The sequence below is a fragment of the Neoarius graeffei genome, chromosome 2, assembly GCF_027579695.1.
Source record: "Neoarius graeffei isolate fNeoGra1 chromosome 2, fNeoGra1.pri, whole genome shotgun sequence".
Lineage (NCBI taxonomy): Eukaryota > Metazoa > Chordata > Actinopteri > Siluriformes > Ariidae > Neoarius > Neoarius graeffei.
The window spans coordinates 41,723,939-41,751,270 of record NC_083570.1 but is presented as its reverse complement, the minus strand read 5'-3'; the positions used below and the strand labels follow the sequence as shown (position 1 = coordinate 41,751,270).

The following is a 27,332-nucleotide window of genomic DNA, read 5'->3' as shown; positions in this document are numbered from 1 at the left end:
TGATTCTCCTTTATGTCCTGGATATATAGTGAATTGACAATAAAAAAATCTTTGAATATAAGCAGTGAGGAAGAATGAAGTATAGTGTTAGTTTGGTCTGGCTCACTGGACCCCCTAGCATTACACTGCTACATGAGTGTTTGAATTTTATGCATGTTCATCACTTTCCTTTTTTTCTGTTGATTACCTGGATTTTATTTTGGTGTCTAGGGCAGGGAAAGGCAGAAGTTGTTGGTGCTGTTGCTCATTATGAGAATGATGATGATGGTGAGGAGCTTGCTCATCAGATAGACAGTGGTATGGAGGTGGAACCAGAGCATGTTGAGAGACATCAGGTACCAATAAAATTGGTTAAATATTAATTATATGTCAAAGGATATATATTTAACAATTATTCCACAAAATTGGGTCGTACATGAGCTGATAGCTGACGAGGTGCATACCACTGAGTAGGCTGTAAGCCATGTACGATGAGATTGAGTGGAATTGTTTTATTCTATCCACATTCACTGGATTTTGAGAAACGGAGCATTTTTATTTTTTGCAAATTCAATAAAAACTTTTACACAAAACGTCTGACAAAATAATTTCCACTTAACAAACTGGCGAAATTACAGTGGCAATTTGTGAAAAATGCTCTAATAATAATTCTTGAAAGATTTTTTTAAAAAAATGCGTTCTTACCATGAAATACTTTCATTCCATATTTTGTTGCTTTTTTAAAAAAAAATTTTATTTTGTATTTTTGGGGGTTTTGTTTTCAAGTAAAGTTTTTATTTCATCCACGGTTGGTTCAGCAAAACTCTCCACCATTTTGTTTTTCTCTACTCACGGTATATGAGCTGATATCCTAATAGTAGAGTAGCCAATCAGAGTGCATGATTGCTCATATCCAGTGACCGTGGATAGAAATAAAAAATATCAATTTATATATAATTTTTATGTATAATTTATATATAATACATAAAAATTATATATCAATCAATTTATATATTTATATATATATATATATATATATATATATATAAAATATATATATAATGTATGTGTGTGTGTATATGTGTGTGTGTTACACACATGCATACATGCAGTACTGTGCAAAAGTCTTGGGCACCCTTTTTTATTTATTTATTTTTTTAATACAAACTTTGTTATAGATTTCTATTTTATGACTTCTACATTATTGAGTCAGTACAAAATCATTTTAGAGTTCCAAACATCCATTTTCCAGCGCAAGATTAAATGTTACAGGAAAAAAAAAAGTTTGTATCTGAACGGCATATTACATAAGAAACCACTTTTCAGATTAAAAAAATAAAACATAATGAAGGCTGCTGGATTTTGCTGCAAAATTAAAAAGCAAGTGTGACAATGTCCAAAATTATCAAAAATAATTAATCGATTTCAGAGTTGTTTTTGCATTTCCTTTAGGCCTCCAGTGTGAACAGGATGCTGCGTGAGAGGCCTACAGTGCAGCCAGTTGCTGAGGAGCCCAAGCAGCTACAGGTAAGAAGTCAGCAAACTGCAGGATCTGCAGGGAGGCCAGATTGATGATTACCTTTCACTAGATCAGTTTAGATCAGTGTTTTGACTAGAGCATTTTAACTTTAACAGTGGGCCCAACTTATTTCTAAAATGGCTTGTGCACCCATGGCACAGGTAACGGGTTAAAAAAAGGTAAACTAAGAGAAACTAAAAGAAAACTAAGATTAAGAACACTTTAAAGGGGTTATTGAGCAGGCAGTTTAGCAAATTGTGATGACCTATGGGATGAGAGATTACCATATCTCTTTAGATAATATAACCTGTTTCAATGTACAGTGTAATTGTGTGTTAAGGACTTGTTTAAGGATATAAATAGGTTGCTTATGTTATACGATATGGACTATCCAGTTACGTTATTAGAAAACTACTGTAAAAATTTTGTTGACACATCAGTGTTTATTATGCATGCTTGTAATTGTTACAGGAAACCGTGGATCCTTGGAAATGGCATGACCCATATGTACACACAGGAGAAGATAAGCCCCTAAAAATAGGTGAAAAAGACTGTGTCTGCGTGTTTTTCTCATGAATATTTGATGATGTAAGTGGTATAGCTCACATTTCCAACTCTGAACTGTTGTATGTGAAAGGGTTTTTTTTTTTTCTTTTTTTTTTGTGGTTGTCTCTTTAGGGAAGTGCTACAATGTGCCTGCTGGCCTAGAGGAATCGGGCAAAAGGAAAAGGAAAAGCAACTCAAAAATCCAGGACTTCTGGGGTTGGTGCACAAGTGCTTGTAAGTCTGTGTTTAATAAGGCCTCTGATTTGCTGACTGACTCCCAAATAGGACTGCATGCTATGGAGGGGGAAAAAATGATGTGCGACTAAACTTGTAAGGTGATACAATAAATCATAGATTAACATGCACATTGTGTTTGTGCATTGCCATCTCAAACCCATACTGAATGTAGGGTCAGTATTAAACCCTTTTGGCATATCAGTTTGATGTGCCACATCATTAGCCTGACAGTTAGCCAAACTGAAAATCCCCTCCAAAAGTATTGGGATATCAAGACCAATTCTTTTGTTCTTGCTAAAGACATTTGGATTTGAGCTCAAAAGTTATAGATAAGACACTAGATCATAAATTCAGATTTTATTTCCTAATTTACATCTAGATGTGTTAAACAACTTGGAACATGGCACCTTTGGTGGTAGACCGCTCAATTTTTAGGTGAGCAAAGGTTTTGAGACAGATGGTCTTAAAGTAAATAATAACACTTAGTTTAATATTTGGTTGCATATCCCTTGCTTGCAATAAACTGCATCAAGACCGTGACCCACTGACATTACCAAAATGTTGCATTCTTCTTTTGTAGCGCAGCTTCTTTCAGTTGTTTGTTTTGGGGAGTGTCTCCTTTTCAGAAGGTGAAATGCTGCTCCATTGGGTTTAAGATCTGGTGATTGACTTGGCCAGTCTAATACTTTCCAGTTTTTTTCCACTGACGAAGTCCTTTGTGTTGGCAGTGTGTTTTGGGTCATTGTCTGGTTTACAACTGTTTAACACAAAAGTCTTTTTGCACAAATCTAAAGTCCTTTCTCACAAGTTCTAAGAACGTTTCATCTTTATTATACATACCTACTGATCATGTTTAAAGATGTTTGATGGATTTTGGATTCTTCTCAGCTTCTTTTCGCTGACAAGCCTAACCTGTAGACTCGTCAGAACAGCTTCACTTTGTGGCTTTATTAGTCAAATACATACAAAAATAATTGTGATGTCAAATGGACTTTTAATCATTTTGAGTAAGTTTTTAGGATCAGATTTTGTTCTTAGTCAGCAAAACAAATGATGTTAAGCAGGGCAAGAGACATAATCCCCCACTAAATTATTCTGGGAAATGCGTAAATTATTGACGGTCAGTGGCCTTTGTGATATGCTCAGAAGTGACAGTGATGATATCTGTGAAGGTGCTCACAATTCAAGGTTTCTTATGACTTAACTACAAATATCTGAATGCATCAAAGAATCAGATTTTCAGTCCATGTTTCAGGAATAACTTGTCAACAACTGATCCATAACATACAGAGCAGCAGTTTTATATTTGTCAGTAATTCTGACTTCTCATCCCTAAACAATCATAATAAACCCCTTGCTATATCAAGAGTATTTTATTTCGATTATTGTGACCATTCCACGCTGAAATCACAGTTGTGCAAAAAGACTTTTGTGCTAAATGACTGGATACCTATTGTCTTACTGCATAATGAAGGTCCTCCCAATTATATTGGATGCATTTCTCTGTAAATTGTCAGTGTTTCTGTAGATTTCTGAATTCATTCTGCTGCTACCCTCATGAGTTCTATCATCAGTAAAGATTTAGTCTGATCCAGAAGCAGCCATACAAGCCTCAGCCATGACACTACCTCCACTGTGCTTGTCTCCTGAGCTCATATGTTTTGGATCAGGAGCAGATCCTTTCTTTCTCCACACTTTGACCTTTCCATCAATTTGGTAGAGGTTAATTTGCTTCCAGAAATTTTGTGGCTCATCTCTGTATTTCTTTGTGAATTCCAATCTGACCTTCTGATTCTTACTGCTGATGAGTGGTTTGTATCTTGTGGTACAGCCTCTATATTTCTGCTCTTGAAGTCTTCTTCGAACAGTGACTTGTGATACCTTCACCCCTGCCCTGTGGAGGTTGTTAGTGAGGTCACTGTGAGAGCTGCAAAGAAAAATCCAAATAGTCAATGATTGTCATCAACTGCTCCTGTATCAATCCAATTTTATTTGTATAGCTCTTTCATCAATAAACATTGTCACAAAGCAACTTAAGAGAAATGTATAAATTGTACATCTATGGATTATAAAATGTACCCCTAATGTACAAGCCAGAAGGCGACGGTGGCTAGGAAAAAAACTCCCTGAGATCAGAGAGAAACCTTGAGAGGAACCAGACTCAAAAGGGAACCCATCCTCTTCTGGTTGACACCAGATAAAGTTGCTATAACTAACTATTTTTGTAACTGTGTGTGATTTTATAGTAAAAAAGTCAAAAGTACAATTGTGTAACCAAGAAATTCATTAGTTTTATCAGCTGTTCACTGATGGAGATTTGAGTGCAAGATGGTTCATGGCAATTGTAGTCTGAAGCTACCGTAGCAAAACTGTTTGGTCAATTGCAGTCCAAAGCCATCCTCATGGTTTCTAAGTGCATCTTTAGGCTGTTCATATGGGGCCATCCTCAGCAGGAGCGAGGTAATGAGAACTCCAACCAGAAATGGGGCATCTGTATGGATGAGGCAGGTCTGGAGAGCAAAAGGGATCCCTGCTGCTGTTTTTCTTGGCCAACCTATTTGATGTTAGTCCATCAGTGGTATCTATCTTTTTCAGGATGTTTCAAATTGTTGTATTCGCTGTGCTTGTGCAATGGCTCTGATGTCTGTGAAGTTTCTCAGTCATCCAGGTCATCGTAAACCGTAGGTGCTAAAGAAAACAATTGGACTTGCTTGAAATTCTTGGACATTTCACCTCTCATCTGAAACCACCAGTCTTCTCTGGCTAGAATGTGTACGTTGCAGTCCTGAAACAAGTGTCCTTTGTTATTGAGCTGAAGACAGACTGCAGAGTCCTGGCCTGAGGAAGCGCATGGTTCAACACAGACTTCACAAGGGTATGGCTCAACAGAGGAGAGCCACTTCCTCAGGCCAGGACTCTGCAGTCTATCTTCATCTCAATAACAAAGGACACTCGTTTCAGGAGTGCAATGTACGTGTTCTAGTCAGAGAAGACCAGTGGTTTGAAAGAGGAGTAAAGAAGCCATCTTTGTCAACCTGGAACAACCATCACTGAACAGAGGAGGTGGTCTGAGACACCACTCTGATGTAGCCACCTACAATGTAGTCCTTGGCACACTTCCCAGAAAACTGAAGACACATCCACACCAAGACTCAGCTGACTTCAATGACTCACATGATGGCAGAGAGAGCCAGCGACCCACAGATCACCCTAACGACCCTCTAGGCTGCTAACGCAGGTCATACCCGGCCTCCAGGGACCTGAACACCTACAGGATGACAGAACGTCAACGACCCATGTGACCTCAGTGACTCTCCTTAGGCTTGCTTTTGGTCCACTAGAGGATAAATATCTGGAACTCCCCACTAGTCAGACAGAACTGAAGAAGCCTTTCAAATGAGAGGTGAAACGTCTTCAAGGATTTCAAGCAAGTCCAGTTGCCTTCTTTAGGACCGATGGTTAATGGCTCTGATGGATTTTTCTTTTTCTCCCGTAGACTTCATCTCTGATCCATCATTGCATACCCATCTTTTGATCAAACTCAAATGTCCAAATGCATAGCAAAAACAAAATCAGCCTTGTCATTCCAATGTTCTCAGAAGGGACTGAATATTTTGCAATTAGTAATCAGTTAGGTTTTTATGTGTGTAAGAAGTTATGTTTGTGAATGAGTTTTAAGAAAGAAAATATTAGAATGTTTTCATTTACATTTTTCACAACACAATTTAAAATGAGTTTAAAAGAGGACTGGAATTTAATCAATTGTCATTTTTACTGCTGTATTCAGGAGTGTGAAATATAGACTATATGGCGAAAAGTATGTGCACCCTGACCATCACACCCATATGTGCTTCTTCCCCACAAAGTTGGAAGCACAACATTGTCTAGAATGTCTTTTGTATGCTGTAGCATTGCAGTTTCTCTTCACTGGACCTCAGAGGCCCAAACCTGTTCCAGCATGACGATGCATTTGTGCACAAAACGAGCTCCATGAAGACATGGTGTGTTAAAACTGAAGTGGAGGAACTTGAGTGTCCTGCATAGAGCCCTGACCTGAACATCTTTGGGATGAACTGGAACACTGACTGCACTCCAGGCTACCTCACCCAACATCAGTGCCTGATTTCACTAACGCTCTTACAGCTGAATGAATGCAAATCCCCATAGCTACACCCCAAAATCTAGTGGAAAGCCTTCCCAGAAGAGTGGAGCTGCTTATAACTGCAAAAGTGAGACTAAATCTGGAATGGGATGTTCAACAAGATCATATGGGTGTGATGGTCAAGTGTGCACAAACTTTTGGCCATATAGTGTAGCAGTATGTAATATGGCTGTAGTTCCTTTTGAGAGATTAAACTAGCTAATGTTCTTTTATGTTTCTGCTTCTCTTTTCCTATAGTTGAGAGCATGGACCGCAAGCTTAAGAATGGACCTTTTTATCCTGGTAAGTTTTCAAAACAATATGTATGACCGCCCTCTACAGACTGCTTGGCTTGAATTATAATTATGCACTTTTTCCTTTTATAGAATTTAACTACATCTACCTGGAGAAGATGAATCAGCGACTTAAATTGCGGAAGAAGGTTCTAAGAAAAACGGTATACTGTAGTGGACAATGCATTTGTTTATTTTGAGTATCTCTCTTTATGAAAAGTGTGTGTGTGTGTGTGTGTGTACACATGTGTAAGTAGGACATGTCTAATCCTATGTCTGTTTCAGGGTGTGTACATATCTGATGATGTACTGAGAAGAACTTACTTGGAGCCAGAGAATCAAGAGGACAAAGATGAGGTGGTCCGACATCCAGACTTGGATGGTAAGAGAAACAAACATGTACATATACAAATCTGTGTATTGTACATCAGTTTGATGCTTTTCTGGAGTTAATAGTACAGTGGTGTTTGAAAAGTTTGTGAAACCTTTAGAATTTTCTATATTTCTGCATAAATATGACCTAAAACATCAGATTTTTACACAAGTCCTAAAAGTAGATAAAGAGAACCCAGTTAAACAAATGAGACAAAAATATTATACTTGGTCATTTATTTATTGAGGAAAATGATCCAATATTACATATCTGTGAGTGGCAAAAGTATGTCAACCTTTCCTTTCAGTATCTGGTGTGACCCCTTTGTGCAGCAATAACTGCAACTAAACGTTTCCGGTAACTGTCGATCAGTCCTGCACACCGGCTTGGAGGAATTTTAGCCCATTCCTCCGTACAGAACAGCTTCAACTCTGGGATGTTGGTGGGTTTCCTCACATGAACTGCTCACTTCAGGTCCTTCCACAACATTTGGATTGGATTAAGGTCAGGACTTTGACTTGGCCATTCCAAAACATTAACTCGATTCTTCTTTATCCATTCTTTGATAGAATGACTTGTGTGCTTAGGGTCATTGTCTTGCTGCATGACCCACCTTCTCTTGAGATTCAGTTCATGGACAAATGTCCTGACATTTTCCTTTAGAATTTGCTGATATGATTCAGAATTCATTGTTCCATCAATGATGGCAAGCCGTCCTGGCCCAGATGCAGCAAAATGGGGCCCAAACCATGATACTGCCACCAGCATGTTTCACAGATGGGATAAGGTTCTTATGCTGGAATGCAATGTTTTCCTTTCTCCAAACAGAACGCTTCTCATTTAAACCAAAAAGTTCTATTTTGGTCTCATCCGTCCACAAAACATTTTTCCAATAGCCTTCTGGCTTGTCCACGTGATCTTTAGCAAACTGCAGATGAGCAGCAGTGTTCTTTTTTGGAGAGCAGTGGCTTTCTCCTTGCAACCCTGCCATGCACACCATTGTTGTTCAGTGTTCTCCTGATGGTGGACTCATGAACATTAACATTAGCCAATGTGAGAGAGGCCTTCAGTTGCTTAGAAGTTACCCTGGGATCCTTTCTGACCTCACTGACTATTACACGCCTTGCTCTTGGAGTGATCTTTGTTGGTCGACCACTCCTGGGGAAGGTGACAATGGTCTTGAATTTCCTCCATTTGTACACAATCTGTCTGATTGTGGATTGGTGGAGTCCAAACTCTTTAGAGATGGTTTTGTAACCTTTTCCAGCCTGATGAGCATCAACAACACTTTTTTTTTTTTTTTTCTGAGGTCCTCAGAAATCTCTTTTGTTCGTGCCATGATACACTTCTACAAACGTGTTGTGAAGATCAGACTTTGATAGATCCCTGTTCTTTAAATAAAACAGGGTGCCCACTCACACCTGATTGTCATCCCATTGATTGAAAACACCTGACTCTAATTTCATCTTCAAATTAACTGCTCTTCCTAGAGGTTCACATGCTTTTGCCACTCACAGATGTGTAATATTGGATCATTTTCCTCAATAAATAAATGACCAAGTATAATATTTTGGTCTAATTTGTTTAACTGGGTTCTCTTTATCTACTTTTAGGAGTTGTGTGAAAATATGATATTTTAGGTCATATTTATGCAGAAATATAGAAAATTCTAAAGGGTTCACAAACTTTCAAGCACCACTGTATATGACACGGGTTCTTTTTTTTTTCATTTTGTAAATAAGATTTGTTTTATCCAGGTGATGACTTCTCAGATCATGAAAATGAGAATTTGGTTGATCATGCACCTGGAGACATTAATGAACATGACCCAGTTTTCAGTGGTAATGTATACAGATTCGACCTAGTTCTCATAAGCATAAATGCATGTTCTGTCGTACTACGAAATGTTCATCTTTCCTCTTTGTTCCCAGACTCGCAGATGGGCCGGATTAGTTATGAGGACTTGGTCAAAAAGAGTGTGGTATGCCTCTTGCAGTACTTGGAACAATTCTCAACAAATTTATGTTCAATTTTTTTCATAATTGAGTGGTTTAATTCATTTTATGCAACTTTTAATCAATTAGAGGTCCAAGTGGTGATGAAGGTTGCTGTTCAAACCTGACCTGCTTAAGCAGATTAAACAGCCATTTACTTTTGCTGTTAAATTAAGAGTTGGAAGTATGTTTTGCTCCACAAATCCAGGGATACAGCTTCAATTGTATTCCCTGGACAGTTGTGAAGTGATGCAGCAATGCTGACTAAGTAGTACATGCATGTGTGATTCTGACTTTGTCCTCTCTGGCTGTAGGAGTTGTTCCTTGCCAACTCTCAGAAGTATGCTCAGGAGACAGCTCTGTCTCGCAGGGTAAAGGCGTGGGAGGACGAGATCAACCCTCGGCTCTTGGCTCAGGTAATGAACGAACAGTGTGAGAGGGAACTCGTACTTTCATATGTGCTTTCATACCCATATTTAAAAAACAAAAAAAACAAACCAGTATTTATGGAAACTCAATCCAATTGCTTGCTTAGGATTCCCCCTAAATGCTCACATGTAGAAGTACAAGTGTAACAAGTATAAATACATACACATTTTATTTATATATATATATATGAGAGCGCGCATGTGATTTTTATCAGTTTATTTACTTAATTCTGCAAATCCTGTTCATTTTTAACAGTTTCTATTTCATCTTTATTTCAACTTTCAGGTCTAATAGACCTGGAAAAAAATTTGTTTTAATAAATATTTTATGAAATGATTTGTCAATTTAATTTGAGTAAGTTTAGTGTTCAATTCTTTCATGTTCAAGTTTAGTGTTGAAGTTTAGCATTAGTCTTCAATCAGTGGTGCTTTCTGTTGTCCAGGAGGAGCGTGTGGTTTTTGACATTCATGACTATGGGGACCAGATTGTCCATGCACTTGGTGCTGTTGGGATGAGGCGCTCGTTTGCATCACTTGTCAAAGGCATGGAAAACACAGAAGCCTGTAGATACATGCTGGCTTCTCTTCAGCTGGTTAGTATATGCACACACACGGTGTTCATTAAATAAGGCTGATTCCATTCAATAGTTGGATGACCCATAACTTTCTTAAAGTATATACTCCGAACCATGGCCTCACTTTCATTTATAAATGCCTTGAGACCTCAAGAATGGCACAGGAATAGTTTTAAGCTTTAACAATAAATCTAATGTTGTAATTTTTACGATTAAAGTGATTCATATAGGTAGCGGTCTGAGTGAATGACCTCGACGTCCGTAACGTCACAGCAGGAAGTCTATCAGTCTCATTGCCATTTCCGCTATACTAAAACACAGAGCTGACTGCAACTCCGATCCTCCATTTTGAGCTAATTTATCGCCATGCCACGTAGATGTGTTGCTGGTCAGTACAGCAACATAACAGAAGGTGGATTTGCATTGAATTCATGGTCCAAGAATGTTCAAACTGCAAAGATTTGGACGCGCTTTGCGAGAAGTTCACGGGCACATTGGACACCTACGAAGTGGTCTCTCCTCTGCTCTGCACATTTTACTGAAGACTCGTACAAGACCTCTGATCTGTTGAGGAGCGTTGGTTATAAGCCCGTATTGAAAGAGGGTGCAGTACCAACAATTAAAGAAAAGGAAAGAATTTATTTATTTTTTAAAAGGAAAGTGAGTTCAGTTGCACCAGTCCTGCCGGAGTGAGCCGAGGGTTGTTGCTAAAACCGGGACGGGACAGATCGCACTGGCAGTGACCTCCCTGCAGTTGTTGCTAAAACCGGTGACATCCCGTTCCGTCCCAGGTTTTAGTAATTGCCTGAGCCCAGCAGTAATGGCAGAATACACAGTATGAAGAAAAGTGAATGAGTGTAGCAGCCGTCTTATTTCTAAACTGGATACTGCTGCCATCTCGCCCTTGCGTGAAAGTGAATGAACGGAGAAATGAACGAACAACTGAAAGTCAGAATGTTTCAAAAACAATCGGCCACAAGATCGGCCTTCAAGAAGCAAGAACGCAGACGGGTAAGCTCCGACTCTCATTTAGATAAAAAAAAAAACTCGTTGTTTACCTGCATTTAGATTAATACATGTAACTTGTATTGTGTGTTTAAGTTACTGGTATAAGATTATTTAATTTGCTTCAGAATTTGATTGTCCCAGTTCATCTGATTTATTTAATTAGCCTGTTGCGTTTTATCAGTGAAAATGCATGCATGTGCATGTATGTTGCATAAGTTATAACACCTATCCTGTTTTAATGAGAGTCAACCCACAATCAATGAAATCAAATCAGTCTTAGTTGAGCAAGTCGGTAACGGTATTTCTTACTTTCACTATAAATTTTTATTTAACTGACTTTGATCTATAGCTGTCAAAGGCCTCGGCCTTAAAACTGGTTACCACTGTGACGTCACGCACTCGGGGCTGGCTGGCTCAGCGGGGCAGCTCAAATGCCAACTTTGCGGTCAATTTTAACTCTCGAATTATATATATTTTTTTATTCCCATTTATGCAGCATACAAGAGTCAAGGATGGAGATACTATCCACTCAGAAATGTATTTAAAAATGATGGCTCTGCATATCTCCTTTAAGCTTAACCAATAAAAGACAGAAGCCATTCTCATATCCACCCCCTATATCCTACATAAACTGGCACATTTACAATAATCCATTCCTGGTTACTTCACCATTGCCTCTGCTGAAGTAAAAAGCCTAGGAGTCATAGTTAATTCTACACTCTCCTTTGACTCTCGTATCAAAAATATTACCAAAACAGCCTTCTTCCACCTTAAAAGCATCTCCAAACTCCGTTCCTCTCTCACCTTGTTGGCTGCCGAGACACTCCTCCATGCGTTTATTACATCCACAGAGATGTCAACATACACGATTTGGGCATAACAGCTATGGCTCTGAAGCACAATTACGGTGCTACGTGTAGACCTGAATATAATACGTTTTTCAACCAGTTTTGCCCATGCATCTATCGAATCAGTGTATTTTCGGCGTTCAGACTGTTCACGTGTCATTGTAACACCGATTCGGAGAATTCCGGGAATTTCCGTATCCTTATGTGATTGGCCGAGAGGTGACCTGATTCATGCTCTCGGCCAGTCACAGCGCGTGTTAAATGCAGCGCTCAGAAATAAGCAGTAGCGATGAGTAGTTGTCTTCCTGCAAGCAAACTGTCTTCGTTGGTCGTATTCCAGAACTGAAACTTTTGGATTTCTCTCATAAACTAGAGTCAGGTGTGAAGTGAAGACAGCCCATGGATTGTGAATGATGGAGTCTCCGCCTAAAAAGAGGAGGCTATGTGAACAGCAATTTCTAGCTGAATACACAGCCATGTATTGTGCAGTTGAAACTGGAAAATCACCATGCCTACTGTACTCTGTGTAGGTGCGATTTCAGCGTGCGACATGGGCGGAGGAGTGATGTGTATCGCCACACGAAAACCACCAAACACAATTCCTACAAATCAGCTGTCAAGACAACAAAATGTTAAGTCCAGACTGGTGCACAGCTCAGGCAATAAATAGTGTGTTCATTTTGTTGTTATTGAAAGGCCTATACATAAATCTTTTCTTTTACTTTGGCTTTTGTTGTTGATCATGATGAAACTACTGAAACACTATTACAGTAGAAGCTCAGTTACCTGAACCCCTTTAATCTGAACATCCTCTTAGTGAGCCAGACTTTTTCCCCAGAGTTTCTGGATAATTGAGCTTGTACTGTACAGTAATCCCTATTTATTTTCCTCAAAAAGTAGCTCAAAATGGCATAGACTGCATCTCTGAGCTTCCCTGAAATTTGCTTTAAGGCCCCCAGACCCCCGGCCTAATAGGAAGCCTCACTTTGCTCGGAGATGCTACTCTTTTTTTCATTTGTCAGTGTTTGCATCTCTGCATCCAGATTAGACTACTATAATGCCCTACTCTTTGGGGTCTCAGAAAAGAGAATTAACCCGCTACAGTATGCCCAAAACTCTGCTGCAAGGGTGCTCAGCTGTACCAGACCATGGGATCACATCACCCCCATCCTCCAAACAGACCATCTCGTACCCTGTGCTCCACTAATGCCCATCTACTAGCTTATCCCCCCCCCCCCCGGCTTTGCTCAATGGGTGACGGGGCCTTCAGTGTGGCTGGCCCTAAACTCTGGAATGCCCTTCCACTAGCACTGCGTCAATGCACTACACCATCCACTTTCAAAACTCTGCTGAAAACACACCTCTTCAAAATGGCATTCCTCACTGCCTCTTAACTGCTTCCATTGCTTCAGAAAAAAATGTCTTTTTCCATATTTTCTTCTTCTTTTGGCTGCTCCCGATTAGGGGTCGCCACAGCGGATCTTTCGTCTCCATTGCTCCCTGTCTTCCGCATCCTTCTCTACCACACCTGCCACTTTCATGTCCTCTCTCACCACATCCATGTATCTCCTCTTTGGCCTTCCTCCTTTTCGTTTGCCTGGCAGCTCCATCCTCAACATTCTCCTTCCCACATGCTCTGCATCTCTTCTCAGGATGTGCCCGTACCATCTCTCTTAGCTTCATTCCCAAGCTCTCCACATGTGCTGTCCCTCTGATGTGCTCGTTCCTTATCCTGTTCAACCTCCCATCGCAAACCTTAACATCCTCAACTCCGACACCTCCAACTTTGCCTCCTGTCTCTTCGTTAAGGGTACGGTCTCCAATCCATACATCACAGCTGGTCTCACTACTGTCTTATACATCTTACCTTTCACTTTTGCTGGGACTTTCCTATCACAAATGACTCCCGAAATCCTTCTCCAACTGCTCCACCCTGCCTGCACTTGCTTTCTCACCTCAATATCGCAGCCCCCATTTTCCTGCACAGTTGACCCCAGGTACTTGAATTCACCAACTTCCTTTACGTCTACTCCTTGCATCTTCACTACACTCTCATCCCCATTCTCATTGATGCTGTATTCTGTTTTGCTACTGCTCACCTTCATTCCTCTTTGTTCCAATGCATACCTCCATCTCTCCAAACCCAACTCAAACTCCTTTCTACTTTCGCCTTTTTCCATGTTTTACTTCTTTTTATCTTTGTACCACCCACCCTCTTTGTGTTGCCCCTCTTTTATGGTGCTCTTGTCGTACCTCTTTTTAAATGTTTTCTGTACTTAGTTCTGTCTGTGTATCTGTTCTGAGTGTACAGTGTCCTCAGTGTTTTTGTTATTGGATTTTAAACTCTACAGTGTCCTTGGGTATCTTGAAAGACCCTAATAAATAAAATTTTATTTTTTAATTATTCTTGTTTAGTATGTGAAAAGATTATAATAGTGAAACACACACCCCTGATATTAATGCAAGTGATGCATAAAGCTTGAGTAGTTTTGAGGGTCTCATTTTTCTGTCTGAGAGGTAAGGGGGCAACTAACAACAGATTTCTCTTAAGAATTCTTTTTAAATAGATCAAATTTCTGTTTATTTGCTGTGTAGATGGAGCGCAGCATGGTTGTCTGGAAACACTCACTGTAGTAATACTGACTATCTCTTTGGGGATGTGGCTATTTATTTAATTATTTTTCAATTAAGGTCCCATGTGAGCCAAACTGGGACATATGGGTGGAGCTGGGTTTTTTTTTTAAAAAAGAAAAAAATTGTGTAGATCGTCCATTGATTAGTCACACAGGCGTCCTGATAAATGTTTCTGGCTGGAAACGCTTCTCTACTAGCATAAGTCTCTCAAAGTTTCTCACACTACAATTTTTTTTTTTTTTCTGGAGGATTTAAGAGGCCAGTAATTTAAAATACTTATGCAGTAAATTTAATGGTTTATATTAATTTTATTCATGTACCCATAATAAGTAGCTTGATCATAAATTTCTTCCCAGTGATCCAAAGGGGGGAACCCACATTTTCCTATGCTTGCTGGTTTTTCCATTTTCTCCTTGAGTGAATACATTAGCATGCTAATACCTGCATTCAGCAGAAGGGAAGAGCTGGAAAATTCCTCCAAAGTCTTTAAGGCCTAGTGTCTGGAAGAACTTTTGTCTTCCTGCTAATTTACGATGCTGACCATCAGTGAGAGATGAACTGAAATGTTATAGTATGCTGAATCTGCCACACATGTACAATACGTTGGTGTTAATACAGTAAACATACAGCGCGCATGCACACAGCAAACACTGCTGCATTCATGCAGCCTTTGCTCACTGATTTAATCCAGGCTAAAGAAATGACTGCAGCAGCTAACATCTGGTGGTGGTGAGGAGTCTGAGTGTATCACAGACCAGTGTCCAGTGTTTCCCATAGAATTAGATTCTATTTGTGGCGCTAGCTGACGGGGGTGGGGCGGGGGTGGTCATATGTGCACAGAAGTAGTGATGCTCTGCTCACAATCTGATTTTTTTTTTCCAGTGGCTCTTTATGAATGAAAGGAACCGTTCTTTTCATCATTGTGCCCAAACTTCCTCTCCTGCCTTAAATCCACTCCATTACCCTTTACGTGAACAGTGAGAACCAGCTTGTCCCAAGAGCTAGACCTCACATTAGGGTTCCTTAAAGGAGCTAACTGGCCCTTTCCAGAATCCAGTTTGTTTGTTTTGAAAGCATGTGACTGCTATTTGGTAGCTCTCTGTGCAGCAAAACCTCCACAAATTCACTGTTCGTGATCCTTTTGACAACCATCTTGAAAAACAGACAGACTGTTTGTGAGAAGAAAAAGCAAGATGTTATTTTTTCATTCTTTTATGGTGATTGCGTTCTAAAGCACAAATAAACAAGGGCATATCTGGGCATGAAATGAAATTATATTAGTGGGAAGTTTGAATCCGATCCAAAGCTTAGACTTTCTTTATCCTAGAGATTATTTTGTGGCTAAACCTAGTAACCCCGCCCCTGAAAAAAAGAACGATGAGCCGTTCGTATGAACCAGTGGACAGTTTGTATGAAAGGAACAGAAGGCTCACGGAAAGGAACAAAACTATAAGGACCATCTCCTTTCTAATGGTACGTTCACACCAAAAGCAGCCAGAGCATTGAAATTTGCTCTGGCTGTCCTGCTCTGATGCTATCGAAGTTTGTGGACACTCCATGACGTAGATGAAAGAGGCAGCTACAAGGTAATTCTGAATGCTTCGTCTTGCAAACTTTTTATTTAAAGAGGCCACAAAGCAAACGCACACGTCAACCAGTATCTTTTTGTCGAAAGTCAGGTATAAATTAACCTCATGCAGTTTTTTTTTTGTTTTGTTTTTTTTTTGTTTTTTTTAAACGTGAAGCTAAGAAATGGACTTACTTTTACTTTGACTTAAGCCCTTTGCTCCTCTTGGGTGCATAGGCCATTGACGAACAACCTCCATTTCACTCTGTTGGTGGCTTTCTGTTCAAGCTCTCCCCAGTTCAGCCCTCTCTGACATTTCTGCCTCTATGCTTCTTCTCCAGCTGTTCCTGGGGCGACCTCGTTTCCTTTTCCCTTGGGGGTTCCACTTCAGGGCTTGATGGGTGATGTCTGTGGCAGGTTTTCTGAGGGTGTGACCAATCCAACTCCATTTTCTTCTCTGTATTTGTACATCTATGGGGTCTTGATTTGTTCTTTTCCATAGATCCACGTTGCTCACTTTGTCTTTCCACCAGATGTTTAGTATCCTTCTGAGGCAGGAGTTGGTGAATGTTTGTAGCCTGTGTGTTGTGTGTTTTGTTGTTCTCCATGTTTCAGACCCATACAGCATCACCTGTTTCACGTTGGAGTTGAAGATGCGTATCTTAATGTTTGTGGAGATGTTCTTTGAGCTCCAGATGTTTCTGAGCATGTTGAATACCACTCTTGCTTTGTTAATTCTGCTTCTCGTGTCCACATCCGTCCCTCCTGTGGTGTCTACAACACTGCCTAGGTAGGTAAAGGATTCTACCTCTGCTAGGGCAGCGTTGTTCAAGGTCACAGGATTGTTGGTCTTGGAGTGGATCTTGATCACTTGTGTTTTTGTTGTATTGGGAGTAAGGCCAAGTTTTGATGAAGTTTGTGCAAGTCTGTCTGTCTTTTCTTGCATTTTTGTGTGTGTGTGTGTGTGTGTGTGTGTGTGTGAGAGTAGAACTATATCGTCTGCATAATCCAGATCATCCAGTTGCTCCCACAATGTCCAGTGGATTCCATTTCGCTTTCCCTCTGTTGTTTCTCTCATGACCCAATCGATGGTGAGGAGGAAGAGGAATGGTGAGAGAAGACATCCTTGCTTGACTCCTGTCTTGACTTCAAAGGTCCGGGAAAGCTGACCTGCATGCATGACTCTACAGGAGGTGCCGTCATATGAATTCTTGATTAGGTTTATGATCTTGGTGGGGATTCCATAGTGTTCCATTAGCTGCCATAGTGTTGTCCGGTCTAAGCTGTCAAAAGCCTTCTCAAAGTCAATGAAGTTCATGTACAGGGATGTGTTCCATTCAATAGACTGTTCAATGATGATGCGAAGTGTTGCTATGTGGTCTGTGCATGAGTGATCTTTCCTGAAACCTGCTTGCTGGTCCCGCAGCCTCCTGTCAACGGCTTCCTGAAGACGGTTCAGGATGACTCGATTAAAGATCTTACTGGGCACTGAGAGTAGGGTGATCCCTCGGTAGTTGTTGCACTTTCTTAGGTCACCTTTCTTCGGGAGTTTCACTATGTGGCCATCTGCCCATTCTGTGGGTGTTTTTTCATCCTCCCAAATTCTTCCAAAGAGGCTGTACAGCATGTCTGTAGATGTGTTCACATCAGCTTTGAGGGCTTCAGGTGGAATATTGTCAGGGCCAGCAGTCTTACCTGGTTTTAGTTGTTTGATTGCAGCTTTTATTTCAGTTTTTGTTGGTCTGTTACACTTGATCTTTAGCTGTGTCTGGGCCGTAGGAATGTGTGGCTTCTCTGCTGGCGGTGGTCTGTTAAGAACCTCTTTGAAGTGTTCTACCCATCTATTGAGCTGGTCTTCTGGGGTTGAAAGGAGTTGGCCATTCTTGTCCATGATCGGTTTATTACTTTGTCGATGTGTCCCAGCCAGTTTTCTTGTGATGTTGTTAGAGCTGTGCAATATATCGTATTTTTATCGCGATATCGATATTGGTGTCAAACGATATCAAAATTCATAATATCGATATGAAACGATTTTTTGTCATTTGTCGAAAGGGACGTGCACAATATTTCTACAATGGCAATAAAACAACAATAACATTGACGTGACAGTAAGGTAAAACGAACCCTTCTGTCCCCTAAGGCACACCGTAGCCTTGCATACGTCATCCATTCTACTCCCGCGATATCTCCGCAACAGTAAAAAATCAATTCTTCTGTTTTCATACGTGTCGGGTGATTTGATATATTGATTTGTTAATATGTTGTTTGATTTGCTTGCTAATAGTTATAATAATACAATTAACATATTTACGTCATATTTTTGGATGTGGGACTGGGTAATGTAAAAATGGCATCTACGGAAGAAAACAAGCACAACAATATTAGCACATATCCAGCTTGCTAGCTGTGTTAGATGTGTTAAACCGTGTGGATTTAAGTGGAATAATTGCGAGTCGTCCTGTGGTCAAGGCAGCGTTTTAAGGTAAGGCAATTTGGTTATTAATGTTGCCCGCCGCGGCATGTTTACTTGGGTTCATTTGATTTTGACTTGTGCATCTGCAGCTCGCATCATGCTTTGAAGTAGGTTCTGCTAAGGACGGGTTTATTGCGCGATGTAGACGGACTCAGATGTAATTACATTGTTTTTAAAATTCCGTGCGCTTAAAACGGTGTCCCCCTGCTAATCATGTAGCCCTAATCATGTGTTGCTTTTACTTTTCGAGTGAAATATCTCTGCAAATGGTATTTCAATGCTGACATGCCAAAAAGATAGCGGAGTCCACATTTGGAAGATGAAGGAAGAGAAGCCTGATGCTTGAAAATAGATCGCTTAATCCACAACGCATATCTGTATTTGAGACATAACCTGCAACTAGTGGGGATGTTTTGGAATGACTGTGCATAGGGTGTTTTTGGCCACAGAACACTAACCCACAGTAGCAGGAGGACTACTGGGTTCGTGGATTTTGTCTGTTGACTGAGCGAAGCATGGTGTTTGCCTTGTGCCATTTCACGTAGCATCTAGCCGCAGTGCCACCTACACTTTCAGGGAATGTTTACATGCCGCTGAGCTATTTTCATGCATGTTAATTCTTAAGGACTTGTCTCTATATTGTGCGTGTTCACACACGGACTGGCCATCGGGAGTAGCGGGAGTTTTCCCGGTGGTTCAGTGTGGGCCGGCGGAGAAAAAAACAAAACAGTTGCGCGCTGGCCTTTAATATGATAAGCAATGTTAATAGTTTCTTAAAGAAACTGTTAACATGAGCTACAGGAAAAAAAAAAAAAGTTGCGCGCTGGCCTTTAATATGATAAGCAATGTTAACAGTTTCTTTACTATTATAAGAAACTGTTAACATTGCTTATCATATTAAAGGCCAGCGCGCAACCTTTTTTTTTTTCCTCCGCCGGCCCACAAACTCCCGCTACTCCCAATGGCCAGTCCGTGTGTGTGCGTGTTTTAATGTTGGTGTCTTAACAACACACAAGCTTACGTTGTAGTGTGTGTGTGAGAGAGAGATTTTATCCTTGGCTGGCTACGAGCCAGTGTGGACGTTACGCAGTAATCACTGGTAATACCAGCGCTGGCTCCATCCTCTGTGATCGGAAATGTTGAGTGAGGAGAACGTGAGCCTTGTGCAGGCGATAGGACCTATGCAAAGTACGCGCTTGCACAGTAAATAGTTTAAGTAAAAGGCGTTTCAGGGTACAACGGGAAGGGTTGACAGGTAGCCTATGAGGCCTGTACTATAAAAATGTGGCCCGGTGCCTCAGGTGTTGATGATCAGGGCTTTAAAAAAAGGTGTGTAAATATCGTTTTAAAAATCGCGATATCGATATTTACTGAAAAAATCGTGATATTGATTTTTTCCAATATCGAGCAGCCCTAGATGTTGTACAGTTCCTTCATGTTTCTTTGGGATGCTGCAAGTTCTGCCTCCTTAGCCAGTCTCTCCACCTGTGATCTCTTGTCCTTCTTGATGTTCTTGCGTACTTCTTTGTGGCAATGGTTGTATTCCTTTACGGCTGCTGCTTTTTCAGATCTTGTTTTTGCAATGTTTACTTTTTCCTTCAGCTGTCTCCTCTGATGGATTCTGTTGAGGGTTTCCGGTGTTATCCAATCTTTGTGGTTTTCTCCCCAAGACCTCCTCACATGTTGAGCTCCAAGCAGTTTTTAAGTTTTCCCACTCTGTCTGTTGTCCATTCTTTTGTGTGACCAAGCTGCATCTCTGTATTTTTCTTTGAGAGAGTATTTCTGAACTCTTTCTTGATTTGAGCATTGCTGAGGTAGCTGGTATTGTATTTTGTCCTCTGGCCCTTTGCATGATGGTATCTCTTCAGCCTTAGTTTGAATTTCCCCACCAGGAGCTGGTGGTCTGAGGCTGCGTCTGCCCCCCGTCTTGTCCTGACATCTTCCATGGTTCTTCTAAACTTTTTGTTTATACAGATGTGGTCGATTTGGTTTTCTGTGACATGATCTGGTGACACCCAGGTTATTTTATGGATTGTCTTGTGGGGGAAAACACCCCCCCCCCCCCCCCCCCCCCCCCCCATTACGAGGTTATTGTTCACACAGGTTTCAGCAAACATCTCGCCGTTTTCGTTCATGGTCCCCACTCAATGTTTACCCATCACAGACTCGTATCCCTCATTTTGGGCTCCAATCTTTGCATTAAAGTCCCCCATTAGAATAATGAGGTCCCTGGTTCCAATGTCATTGAGAAGGTGATTTAAGCTGTCATAGAACCTCTCCTTGGCCTTGTCATCTGCGTCATTGGTGGGTGCGTAGCACTGGATGATGTGGGCTTTCACTCTCTTGTTGCTAGTGTTGAAGTTTGCTGAGATAATACGGGAGCTGATGGGTTTCCATACAGTTAGGGTCTTCCTGGTCTTTTTTGTCATCATGATAGCCACTCCCTCCGTATGGCTTGCTGCCTCTTCATGTCCAGAGTAGATAATGGACTGGCCACTGGTTAGTTTGACCTCACCCGACTGTGTCCATCGAGTTTCTGCCAGGCCCAGGACTGTGAGGTTGTAGCGCTCCATTTCCTTGCCAATGGTAGCACCCTTGCCAGCCTGGTACATGGTTCTGATGTTCCATGTCCCCACGGTAATGAGTTTCCTTGGCGTCAGAAGGTGTTTCAGCCTACCAGCTCCCTTGCGGGTTTGGCTGGTAGGCGTCATAATCCCCATTGCTGGGGCGCACCCTCTTCGGCCAGGTGAGTGATTTGGTTTTTCTTCGTCAGCGTTTCCGTAACTGGAGTGTGTTTTACAGGGTTGGGTAGTTAACCCAACCCCCAACCTGGAGGGCTAGCTGCTGCTTTTCGTCTGGCCTCTACTCTAGAAACCTGCCCAGTATGGTTGGACCTACCGGGGGCATGAGCCCCCACCGATATAGCCTTCAGAGTCACGGAGGCACGCAAGCAACCCCACCACGACAAGGTAGCAGCATAGGGGAGTAAGAAATGGACTGATGAAGGAAAAATAATGAACAATTATGTTTGGTAACAAAATAAACTAGTGACATGAACAATTTGGTGTGAACGTACTATAAGAGCCATTTTTCCCATCACTACAGCAGAAGGAGGCACAGCCATACTTTTCTTGAATTATTAAATAAGATCATATAAGGTGCTCCACTGCAGTTATTTTAAGCGCCAAGTACTTTTGTGACGATAAATAATCTGCTTCCATGAGCAGTTGATATTGATTAGCAGCTATGTATAGCATGCTAACTGCTGTATATCCCAGCAGTATATAACCGTAACTTACAGATGTCCTGACTGTAGGTTCTTTACATGTAGGGGAGGCCATGGCCTAATGGTTCGAGAAGAAGCTTTGGGACCAAAAGGTTGCTAGTTTGATTCCCTGGATCAGCAGGAATGGCTGAAGTGCCCTTCAAGGCACCTAACCCCTAACTGCTCCCCAGGCTGCTCTGGGTATGTTGTATGTCGCTCTGGATAAGAGCGTCTGCTAAATGCTATTAATGTAATGTGTATGCTTGTGTAACAGGTCCCTGATGTGGGTGGAGCACAGAAGCACGGCAGGCGGGGGTTGATGTTCACCCACACACTTTATTTGACTTATTTTCTTAGCGTTTCAGCTTTGCTCACTCTCTCTCGCTCACGTGCACGCGCACACACACACACACACACACACACACACACACACGTGTGTTCTGGTCAGAAGAGACCTCTGCTCTGCTCTCCCCCTCCTTTTATGCTCCACCATCACTGCAGCAAACATGCACATTAATTGACATCAGGTGTAATGACTCGGCCACTCACCTTCTCCAGCCCCGCCCTCCATTCACAAACTGATGCTTGGCCACGCCCCTGCTGCCACATACCCCCACTGCCCGACTCAGGCCAGGGAGCCGTCTGGCCTGCAGCAGACTACCCTGGCCAATCAGTAGTTAGCAAGTGGTGAGACGAGGATTAACTGTCGCCTTAATTCTATGCGTTTGGCCCTGGAATAGAATATGGACGGATACTAGAGGATAATTGTGAACATCCTCATGCACACACAACACCTTCACCGCTTGTGCTCTCCCCAGTGCCTCACCTTGTACCAGGCTTTGGTGAATTGAGGTCTGATTGCAACCGAAATCCACCAATGCATGATGTGTATCCCCTTGAATGCTTATTGGTATGCGATTATGTTCCGGCCTGATTGGGGGCGGTCCCTGGTGAATTGGGGATCCGGATCACAAACCCCACCTCCATTACGGAGCCCTGACTCTGGAGATGCTCCGGCTTCCTGCCGCGCCAGCACACCGGCCCAGGCTTTCCCTCTGCATCGGCGTTATGGGCGTCACTCACCTGAGGGGGAGAAGACACGGAAGAGGGAGATGGGAGGACGCGACAGGCCGGCTGGGGAGGAGCCGGCTGCTGCCTCCGCAGTGGGGGAACGGGGTGGGGAAGAGAGGGAGAAGGCAAGGGGGGAAAAAGGAGAGAGAGACAGGAAACAAGGAGAGGCGCCTTGTCCAGCTGCCATCGGAACCGCCTCCAGATGGTCCTCCGCCAACTCGATAGCTCATACTAGCGACGCCGGGCGATGAAACTGGATGCATTCCGTCATTCCTTCCGGAAATCAATAGGTGAACTGTTCCAGTGCCACTAGATTGATGATCCTGTCGGTGTCGTGGTCTTCCGCCCTCAGCCACCGCCAGCAGGCATTCCGGAGTTTCTGGCTGAATGCGAACGGCCGGCCGACCTCCTCCAACACTGGTGTCTTGAAGTGGTGGTGTTTCAGGGAGCGGCTGACACGCTGCAGGATGGCTTTCTTCAGGTCGGCATACCTGAGTCAGCTGTCAGCAGGGAGCTGCTTTGCTGCGAACTGCGCCTCGCCAGTCAGAAGCAGGAGGAGGCAGGCCGTGCGTTGCTCGATTGGCCACGCCCACGTTTCGGCTGCTTGCTCAAAGAGGGCGAGGAACGCTTCCGTATTGTCCTGCAGGCCCATCTTCGTGAGGCTGCCTGCTGTGGTGATGGTCGAAGCTCCTGCTGACCTGATTGCCGGAACACCTGGCAATCTCCCTGCTGGGTTAGCATCAAGGCTTCAAAGCATTGTTCTTGCTGCTTCCGGAGGGCAGTCAGTGCTTGATGCTGGTTCTGCTGGGTGGTAGCGAGGGCATGGATAAGCTTTTTGAATGGGGAGGACTCCATTTGGTGGTTCCCTTCTGTATTCCTGGGTTTCGGCACCACTGTAACAGATCCCTGATGTGGGTGGAGCACAGAAGCACGGCAGGCGGAAGTTGTTCACCCACACACTTTTTATTTGACTTATTTTCTTAGCTTTTCAGCTTTGCTCAGTCACACACGCAACACACACGCGTGTTCTGGTTAGGAGAGACCTCTTTGTTCTCCCCCTTCTTTTATGCTCCATCACTGCAAAACTCTCGCGCGTGCACACACACACACACACACACACACACACACTAATTGACATCAGGTGTAATGACTTGGCCACTTACCTTCCCTGGCCCTGCCCTCCTTTCACAAACTGACGCTTGGCCACGCCCCCCGCTGCCACAGCTTGCAAACAGCTTATTTGAAGAGGTGGGTCTTTGACTGACAGAATTGTGTTAAGAACATGGACAGACTAACTTAGTTGTGCAGAGGTGTTCATAACCATCATAATTGTTCATAACAATCCAACCTCAGGATTGATTGAAGTATTCAGCCAGCCATTTTCTCTTTAGGGGGACGAGAGAGAGAAGAGCGATCAAGCGAGAAAAAGAACTATAATGGTGTGAGTTAATTAAGGCAGTGTGTGCAGCTCGACAGTGAAATAAGATTTTTCCCCATTTTTAAATACTTATAAATACTCATATTTGGTGGTCAGTGTTGAAACTGTTTCGGTCTGCCACAAATACAGTGGTGCTTGAAAGTTTGCGAACCCTTTAGAATTTTCTAGATTTCTGCATAAATATGACCTAAAACATCAGATTTTTACACAAGTCCTAAAAGTAGATAAAGAGAACCCAGTTAAACAAATGAGACAAAAATATTATACTTGGTCACTTATTTATTGAGGAAAATGATCCAATATTACATATCTGTGAGTGGCAAAAGTATGTGAACCTTTGCTTTCAGTATCTGGTGTGACCCCTTATGCAGTAATAACTGCAACTAAACGTTTCCAGTAACTGTTGATCAGTCCTGCACACCGGCTTGGAGGAATTTTAGCCCATTCCTCCATACAGAACAGCTTCAACTCTGGGATGTTGGTGGGTTTCCTCACATGAACTGCTCGCTTCAGGTCCTTCGACAATATTTCGATTGGATTAAGGTCAGGACTTTGACTTGGCCATTCCAAAACATTCACTTTATTCTTCTTTAACCATTCTTTGGTAGAACGACTTGTGTGCTTAGGGTCGTTGTCTTGCTGCATGACCCACCTTCTCTTGAGATTCAGTTCATGGACAGATGTCCTTACATTTTCCTTTAGAATTTGCTGGTATAATTCAGAATTCATTGTTCCATCAATGATGGCAAGCCGTCCTGGCCCAGATGCAGCGAAACAGGCCCAAACCATGATACTACCACCACTGTTTCACAGATGGGATAAGGTTCTTGTGCTGGAATGCAGTGTTTTTCCTTTCTCCAAACATGACGCTTCTTATTTAAACCAAAAAGTTCTATTTTTGTCTCATCCGTCCACAAAACTTTTTTCCAATAGCCTTCTGGCTTGACCATGTGATCTTTAGCAAACTGCAGACGAGCACCGATTGTTCTTTTTGGGGAGCAGTGGTTTTCTCCTTGCAACCCTGCCATGCACACCATTGTTGTTCAGTGTTCTCCTGATGGTGGACTCATGAGCATTAACATTAGCCAATGTGAGGGAGGCCTTCAGTTGCTTAGAAGTTACCCTGGGGTCTTTTGTGACCTCGCTGACTATTACACGCCTTGCTCTTGGAGTGATCTTTGTTGGTCGGCCACTCCTGGGGAGGGTAACAGTCGTCTTGAATTTCCTCCATTTGTACACAATCTGTCTGACTGTGGATTGGTGGAGTCCAAACTCTTTAGAGATGGTTTTGTAACCTTTTCCAGCCTGATGAGCATCAACAATGCTTTTTCTGAGGTCCTCATAAATCTCCTTTGTTCGTGCCATGATGCTCTTCCACAAACATGTGTTGTGAAGATCAGACTTTGATAGATCCCTGTTCTTTAAATAAAACAGGGTGCCCACTCACACCTGATTTCAATCAGTGGGATGACAAACACCTGACTCTAATTTCACCTTCAAATTAACTGCTAATCCTAGAGGTTCACATACTTTTGCCACTCACAGATATGTAAGATTGGATCATTTTCCTCAATAAATAAATGACCAAGTATATTTTTGTCTCATTTGTTTAACTGGGTTCTCTTTATCTACTTTTAGGACTTGTGTGAAAATCTGATGATGTTTTAAGTCATATTTATGCAGAAATATAAAAAAATTCTAAAGGATTATAAAACTTTCAAGCACCACCGTATGTTCATGTGTGCTTTAAGTAAAATTAACTTGCTGAAAAGTGAAGGCAAGGAAATAAAATGCACCTTGAGTTGTCCACAAGCCTGTTTCCCATTCCCTCATTTCCCCAGAACTGTGGAAGTGTTACAACAGTATATTGGGAAAGGTGATTATGGAGTGGTCAAATTTATGCAGAAATATAGAAAATTCTAAAGGGTTCACAAACTTTCAAGTACCACTAAGTCCATTTATGGGAAACACTGGTGTCATTGTCATGTTTTAATTATTGTACTTTTTAGAATGTTAAATATTTTAATTTATTGAAAATCTATAATTACTGCTGTATTAAAATGTATATTGAGGCACAAACCTTGATCTTTCCTAATTTGAAATTTGTGTACTGTCATACCCCTACACATGACCATAGAAGAAGCAGCTCAGATTCAGTTTCTTGTAGTTATGAACTTATCCTTCATATTTGAGTAAATCATAGGACATCATTCATACCTAACGTGTGTGTGTGTGTGTGTGTGCGTGCGTGCCCTTCAGGCCAATGACTACACCGTAGAGATCGATAAGAGCCCTGGACTTGATGAGAGCATTGACACACTTCACCTGACGTTACTGACCAAGCAGAGGGCACACGATCACCTCAAAACCTTCAGCGCCCCCCTGGAGTATGACCACCCTTGACCTTTCACAAGTCTTCATCTTGGAACAGTGCCTGTATAGGATTACAGTAACACTGAAAAAGGACATTTATACACATCGTCTGGGACAGACAAGCAATTCCATTTGGTCCTTTTGTATAAATTTATTCAATTTATAACTATAAAGTGCATACCAATTTAAGATTTTTTTTTTTTTTTTTTTACGTCAAGCTTCAGTGCAGTTTTGAGGAAATATAGTCCTTTGTACATGAGATGTTCTTCATTGTGCATGTTTGTACTATTTTTATGTCATTTAATGGCTCTTGTATATTACTATATTTTTATGCTTTAGCGCACCTGTGTGCTTAAACTATCAACTTTGTGCTATTACTAGTGCATTTCAAACAATTAAATATTGTGAAAGTAGTTGTTTTTTCCATCAATTATTTAAGAAAGTGAAAATTTAATATATTCTAGACTCCATTACATGTAAACTAAAATATTTCAAGCATTTTTTTAATTTTGATCATTCTTGTCTACAGTACAAAAACATTATTATTTTCTTTTTTAATCTCAAAATATG

At 41.7% G+C, this 27,332-nt stretch overlaps 1 protein-coding gene across 2 annotated transcripts in view; it reads left to right on the top strand.

Annotated features, from left to right (window-relative positions):
• ncaph2 (non-SMC condensin II complex, subunit H2) overlaps positions 1-27,109 on the top strand; it is a 51,014-nt gene extending 23,905 nt beyond the window's left edge. The window contains exons 9-20 of one of the 2 annotated variants that reach the window (XM_060907781.1): positions 211-335; positions 1,432-1,506; positions 1,970-2,039; positions 2,177-2,278; positions 6,681-6,725; positions 6,809-6,879; positions 7,001-7,097; positions 8,846-8,929; positions 9,020-9,069; positions 9,397-9,498; positions 9,954-10,103; positions 26,649-27,106. In XM_060907781.1, the coding sequence (XP_060763764.1) occupies positions 211-335; positions 1,432-1,506; positions 1,970-2,039; positions 2,177-2,278; positions 6,681-6,725; positions 6,809-6,879; positions 7,001-7,097; positions 8,846-8,929; positions 9,020-9,069; positions 9,397-9,498; positions 9,954-10,103; positions 26,649-26,792 (1,115 nt within the window). In that variant the 3' untranslated portion in view covers positions 26,793-27,106. Of the gene's footprint in view, positions 1-210; positions 336-1,431; positions 1,507-1,969; positions 2,040-2,176; positions 2,279-6,680; positions 6,726-6,808; positions 6,880-7,000; positions 7,098-8,845; positions 9,070-9,396; positions 9,499-9,953; positions 10,104-26,648 lie in introns of both variants that reach the window. The other variant, XM_060907772.1, reaches the window with a different exon arrangement.
• Positions 27,110-27,332: the final 223 nt, after the last annotated feature.